The sequence below is a fragment of the Echinops telfairi genome, unplaced genomic scaffold (assembly GCF_000313985.2).
Source record: "Echinops telfairi isolate 266 unplaced genomic scaffold, ASM31398v2 ScPeMD7_7467;HRSCAF=8505_1, whole genome shotgun sequence".
Taxonomy (NCBI): domain Eukaryota; kingdom Metazoa; phylum Chordata; class Mammalia; order Afrosoricida; family Tenrecidae; genus Echinops; species Echinops telfairi.
In genome coordinates this window covers 23,813,171-23,820,104 of record NW_022111368.1, presented here as the reverse complement: position 1 = coordinate 23,820,104, position 6,934 = coordinate 23,813,171, and the positions used below count along the sequence as shown (strand labels likewise).

General features: G+C 47.4%; 1 protein-coding gene across 1 annotated transcript in view; it reads left to right on the top strand.

Annotated features, from left to right (window-relative positions):
* Nucleotides 1-348: 348 nt before the first annotated feature.
* The window catches only part of CNOT11 (CCR4-NOT transcription complex subunit 11), a 20,287-nt gene continuing 13,701 nt past the window's right edge, over nt 349-6,934 (top strand). Inside the window, exon 1 of the mRNA XM_004704449.2 lies at nt 349-895. Coding sequence (XP_004704506.1) covers nt 382-895 — 514 coding nt within the window. The 5' untranslated portion in view covers nt 349-381. The remainder of the gene's footprint in view (nt 896-6,934) is intronic.

Below are 6,934 nucleotides of genomic sequence, written 5' to 3'. Positions count from 1 at the left end.
TGGGGCAAGCCCCTCCCTCACACTCAATTTACAGCCCACGTATTTTTCTTAGTGCAGACCGCACCCTCACCTGGTCAGTCCCACCACGTGACGTCAACAAGCTAGGGCTAGACCGCCCCCGCACACTGTCGTCCAGCTTAGTCCCGCCTCCACGCCCGGCTGCTTCCTCTCCGCTCGTCCTGCTCCCGCCGCTCCTCTTGCTGGCCTGGTTCCAGTAGCCTCGCTGTCGCTCGTCGCTGCCTCCCACTCTCCGCGGCGCTCTGGTTTCCCGTGTTTGGTTTGCGACGCTGTCGTGCAATAGAGCACTTTACGACCGCGGGGACGGAGCGACCCGGCGCCAGGGCCGCTCCGGCCCGGAAACACGGCAGGGGACGGAGGTGGATGCCCGGCGGCGGGGTGAGCGCGGCGTCTGGCCGGCTTCTCACCGCCGGAGAGCCAAGAGGAGGCCGAGAAGCGGCGGGGTCGGCGTCCAAGAGCGGCCCGGGAATCTCCAGTAGCAGTAGAGGTGGAATTTGCGGCCCCGGGCCGGGAAACGGAATCCCGGGGGGCCTCGCGGCCAAGATGAGCTTGACCCCGAAGGAGCTGTCGAGCCTGCTGAGCATCATCTCAGAGGAGGCGGGCGGCGGCAGCACCTTCGAGGGCCTGTCCACAGCCTTCCACCACTACTTCAGCAAGGCTGACCACTTTCGCCTGGGCTCGGTGCTTGTCATGCTGCTGCAGCAGCCGGACCTGCTGCCCAGCGCGGCGCAGCGCCTCACCGCGCTCTACCTGCTCTGGGAGATGTACCGCACCGAGCCCCTCGCCGCCAATCCCTTTGCTGCCAGCTTCGCACACTTGCTCAACCCCGCGCCGCCCGCCCGCGGCGGCCAGGAGCCCGACCGGCCGCCGCTCTCAGGTACGCGCCGCATCCCTGCACCGGCCACTCTGTTCGAGGTGCATGGTTGGATTCGGCCCTTTTCCCATTTGCGCCTTTGAGAATGCACTCGCAAGTGAACTTAAGTCTCCTTTTGAAGTTTTGTCTCCTACCCCCACCCCCCGCCAGCCCTTTGTCCCGAAGTGTGAGAAAGGAAGCTTAATGACAAATTTCTGGGACTGAACATTAGTTTCTCATAAAATTATCATGCCTGCCTTGAAGCTTACTATTTTTTAAGGCGCCAAATACGTTTCGATTTTGTAAAAGCCCATTTGAAGTTTGTGTGAAGGTATCATTACAGGCACTGGATCTGTCCCCGGTTTTAACTCTCACATAAGTAAGTAGAACTCAAGATTAAGAACCGGAAGACGCTAAACCCACGGCGAAATGGCATTTAAGGACCTTCCAGCAGGCGTCTAGGTCTGTTCGTTTATTTAGGACAAAATAGGTTGGGAGCAGAGGAGAGGAGATATTCTCCAAATTATGACCGAGGTGAGAAAAAAAAAAAGCCTGACTACATGATATAAAATGCCATCTTGGGCAGCACTGATAAGATCAGGCCAGTGGGTTAGATGTGAAGCTGCTCTTTTTGCATTAAAGCTCAGGCCGTGGATGCTTTAGAAGGATTTACTTTGGGGGAAGACCTGCTGTCCGGAGAGGAGAAAGGCACAGAAGAGCTGGAGGGAATGAATACATCGCATAGTTGGGACATTCAGATGTGGGCAAGTGTTCTGAGGGATGCAGGGAAACGGCCTGATCTTATCATCCTGGACCAGTGGGATGCAGGGCAGATTGCTGTAGGCTGGGGCTTACTATATAGATAATCAAAAAGCCAAGACCTATTTTTGGAAACAGTGTATCCGACAAGAATCTTAATAACAAAAATTAAGGAAACATCAATAACCTAACAAAAAGTCATGACCCAATCATAAATGGGCCAAGGACCTTCAACAAAGAGTACCTTTAGATGGCCGCTCAACCAATAAAACATCACTACCATCAAATAAAGCAGGGCTGACTCAAGGATGCTGTAGGACTGAGTAGAACTGCCCCATGGGTTTCCAAGGCTATAAATCTTTGATATGCAAATTGCCACATCTTTCTTAATGAGCAACTGGTGGTGGATTCTAAGCCCTGGCCTTTCAGTTCATGAGTACCTAATGAGGGCCTCCTCATTAGACATCAGAGATGCAAATCAAAACCACAGGGAGTTAGCATTTCACTCCCACTAGGATGGCTAAGATACACAATAACTGAAGATGTGGGGAAGTTGGAACTTGTAGCCATTGCAGATGGGAATTGCAAAGGCAGTGGTTCTCAACCTGTGGGTCACAGCCCCTTTGAGGGTTGAATGACCCTTTCACATGGGTCCCCTGATTCATAATGGTAGCAAAATTACAGTGATGAAGTAGCAGTGAAAATAATGTTATGGTTGGGGTCACCACAACATGAGGAACTTTTGTTAAAGGGTTGCGGCATTAGGAAGGTTGACAACCACTGGCAAAGGGGTACAGTGGTCATGGAAAACAGTGGGATGGTTTTCCGGGTTTAATTTTGTTTTTCTAAGGATTGTTTGTTGCCCTTTTCGGGTTTAATTTTTAACAAAATTAAAACCACTGTTATGTGAACTAGTAATTCCACTTCCAACAGTATACACCCAAAACTTTGGAAGTAGAGATGTGTATACCAAAGTTCATTGTAGCAGTCTTTACAATAACCAAGATAGAAATAACCTGAATGTGCATCAGCAGATGACGGGGTAAACGAAATGTGGAGTATACGTGCTACGGAATTACTTAGGCAGTGGGCAGAAAAGTGGCTTGATTCACACTATGAAAGTTGGAGCTTGCAGTAGTACACTAAGTGAAGTAAGTCGTTCAAAAAGGACAAATACTGTATATAATCTAACGTTTAAAAAATAGACAAAAGGCAGATGTGTAGAAACCAAAGTCTATTCCTGGTTACCAGGGGCAGGAGGGGAGCAGGGAGCAGGGGAGTAATGATGATGGAGAGGATGGAAAAGTCACATTGATGAATGGTAAAGTTGCATAATTGATTATTGTAATTGCTGCCAATGAGTTGTACACCTGTAAAAAGTTGAATTGGCAAAAGTTGTGTGATAAGTATAAAGAAGGGAAGTGGAATCAAGAGATGAGTGGGATTTTTGCATAAACTTTTTGAAACTCCGTATACTTTTTTAAAAACTCAGTGACAACAAAGAAAACCAACAAGGCTTAGTGACATCAAGTCAAAACCGACTCATTGTGACCCTATAAGACAGTGGGTTCTGTGACTGTAACTCCTCGGGGAGTAGAGAGTCTCCTCTCTCACCTGAGGCGGGGTTGGTGGTTTCGAGCTGCTCACCTTGAAGTAAACAACCCAACTCATAACCACTACATCACTCCTCCATCCGCAACAATGGCTTAAGTACCAAAAAGCTGCTGAGGTTGCTGGGGTACAAGCACATCCTTTATAGTACCAAAAAGCTGCTGAGGTTGCTGGGGTACAAGCACATCCTTTATGGAATTTATGTCCTTAGTTTGGAGTTTGAGTAATGGTTTCATGGGAACACTAGTTAATGTTCCTGGTTAATGCTTCTGTCTTAGCTCCTGGTGTGTTGTGTAGTGTGCCTGGGGTCTTAAAAAGGTCAAAAGTGGCTATCCAAGCCATGGCAGTTGGTCTATATTTGTTTGGAACAGGGATTGACAAACTTTTGAGATGGAAGAGCCAATCCTGGCCCTCACAACAATTTAAAAATTATTAGCAATAAATATATTTTTACAAATAAATCATTAACTGAATAATATCCCTTAAATTTGTTCAGTTTTATTTCAGAGCCACATGTACATACTGAAAGAGGTGCATATGGCTCAGGATCCACAGTTTGCTGACCCCTCCTCTAGAACAATAGAGTAAGAAGGAGAGTTAAGGGTAAGAGGAGGATATGGAATGTGTGGCTAATTGCCTCTAAGAACAATTATGACCTTTGCCAGGAAACCAGAAGAACCGGATGATGCCTAGCTACCCTTACTGAACATTTTAATCAAACGTGTGTTAGTCTGGGTTACCTAGAAACCAATCCAGAGACACTCGTGTCTTATATCAAGAGAGCTTGATATAAGAGGGCATTGTATATTAAGGAAACATCCCCGCCCAGTCCAGATCAAGCCCCTAAGTCCGATATTATCCCATATATCCCATACCAGTCTATAAATTCCTCTTCAGACTCATGCAACATACAATGATGGCAAATGCAGGAATATCACAGGCCATTGGGTGGAAAGTCTTGTGGATCCAGTGGCAGTGGAAGCATCTCAGCAGTGGTGTGGGTCTCCACATGACTCCTCCAGCTCCAGGGCTCTGGCTCCATCAGTGTAGTTCCATGTGGCTCATCATCAAGAATGTCTAGCAGAGAGAGTGTGTCTGGCCTCCCAATGAGCTATTTATCTCTGTAGTGCCTCCAAATGAGGTCATCAAGTTGTGACCTGAGTGACAGGCTAGACTCCACCCTTTCCTCAAGTTGACAGATTATGTAACTGCCACAGATGCCTTAGAAGATTCCTAATTAAAGGGAAATACGCAGAACGGATTTTCAAACCCACACAATGTAGACTTTCTGAAGCCAAGGAGGGTGGGGAAACTCTTAAACTATTGCTGGAGATCATCTTTAAACCTTACACCAAAAATATCCTGACATCTCTTTAAAACTAAACAATAGCTTAGCTTATCTAGTAAAAGGGGGGCTGCCTTGAGAATTATGCTCACAAGAATTTTTATATGGGAACATATTAACAGCAGCAACTTGATTTGATAGGAACCTGAGGGATGGTCCTGGCATAGCGGTTATCCATTGAGCTGCTAGCAAGAAGGTCGGCAGTTTGCAACCACCAGCCGGTCCGAGGGAGAAAGGCTGCTTTCTTACTCCTGTTAACCACTCACAGGGGCAGTTCTGTCCTGTCGCTGTGAGTCCGCATGGGCTCAACGGCAGTGAGTTGGTTTGGGTTTGTTTAGGGGCAGTGAGTGTATGTTAATGAGGAGGGCATAGTGCTGAACAAGAGAGTGGTAGTACAGCACAAGGAATGTAATCTGTGTCACCCGCTTATACATATGAAAACTTGACTTGTAGATTTCCTGTGCTTTTTCTCAACATATGAATAAAGAGAAAACAAAGGGTTAAGAGTGCAGCTTTTGCAATAATAACGGGCATTTTGGGTGGCATATGAAGGCTTCTACATTTTAAGCTAGCCAACCTTCTGCCTGGCATCTCCTTTGGACCTGAAGTACCTCTGATCAATTTCCTGAGCTGCCCTAAATAAGAAGGGTGCCCTTTATGTTAGGCGGAGATGCCCTTTTTAGGAGATTTCTGAACCTCTTGGGGGGGAGGGGGATTGCAGCATTTGTATGTGGTCCAGACCCACAAACCACCGTAGGGTGGAGACAGCATAGGATTTAGGTCAGGGGGCTCTTTAAATTCTTATGAGCTGGTCAGGCAAAACAAACAGACCCCAGTTTATACAATACCTTTCTCAAATGCAGTGATTCTAAGGCTAGTCCATAGACTGTTGTATTGTACAAAGTTGCCAAGGGAGGTGAGGCAGGTGCCAGGAAAAGGATCCATGGATGGGTTACATAACCACTGTACCTCAGCTTCTTTAATGTGTGGGTGATAATTCTACCTGGCAAGGTGGTTGTGAGGAATAAAAGTTCCTAGGATGTTATTTGTTATTACTCTTACTGTGAAAGTACATGGAGACAGTTTGTGAAGACACAAGAGAAGAGCCTGTAGGGGGAGTTCAGATGCTCACCCTCCCTGAGGGTGCCAGACTGCAGTGGGCCCGCTCCCTGCTGTTAAAGACAATGAACAGGCCTGCAGTCATCTATTTGGTTCCTGTAGGTGGAGTTCACACCCTACTGATTATGGTCTCTATCAGTTGAGCCAGGAACAGGTCAAGCAGGCTCTGTGACATCCAAAGTTAGGCTGCCATCCTGTATCTAGGATACGCCCATCTTGCCACTTGTATACCCCCAATCCTTCCTCTTCAAATTGCGTGGATGTCTCTAGACCACACCCTCTCACTGTTGAATAACCTATATAGTGCATCCCCTTCCTGTGATGTATGCCTTTACCTGTAATTAGTTAGTGGGCTTGCAAGCCCCCAAAAGGTATATAGACCTGGGTTAGCAATAGAGAGTGCTCTCGCTGGTCTCTCCTCCTTCCCTCTCTTCTCTCTTACCCCTCTCCTCACTCCCTTGTTCCCTTGCCCACCTTCCCTTCCCTCTCTCTCCACGTGGACCACCAAGCGGGGCTGAGGTGAGCAATGCTACCATGGAATGTGTCTTGCTGCATTATTGTAATATCTCTTCTATCGCTCATGCTCTTGTTGACTTTAATATTTTATATATATATCAACCGTACAATTGTGCTTACTGAACCCGAGGGTAGCGGTGGGGGGCTGGCTCCCCTCACTTTATACTACAAGACCCCACTCCTAGAACCTCTCATACTGTACATCCATGATAAACAACAGCAGATGACCTTAGCTGCCATCAAATCAACGATGACTCAGAGCAACCCTGCATACAACAGAAGAAATGATTGCCTGGTCCTGCGGTGGCTCACAATTCCCAGCGTGTCTGAGCCCATTGTGGCTGCTTTGCCAGTCTCGCACTCCCTCATTGGCTCTCTACTTCCCCAAACATGCTGTCTTTACCATTGATCCCACCTATTCGTGTGTCCAAAGCTGGTAAAGCAGACAGTGTTCTGTTGTGATCCATAAGTCTCTCTGGCTAAATTTGGGGAGTATATTTCCAAGCCATACTCCAGATCAGTGGTTCTCAACCCTCCTAATGCCTCGACCCTTTAATATCGTTCATGTTGTGGTGATCCCCCAACCATAAAATTATTTTCTTTGCTACTTCACAACTGTAATTTTGCTACTGTTATGAATCGGGCGACCCCTGTGAAAGGGTCATTCAACCCCCAAAGGGGCCACGACCCACAGGTTGAGAACCGCTGCTCTA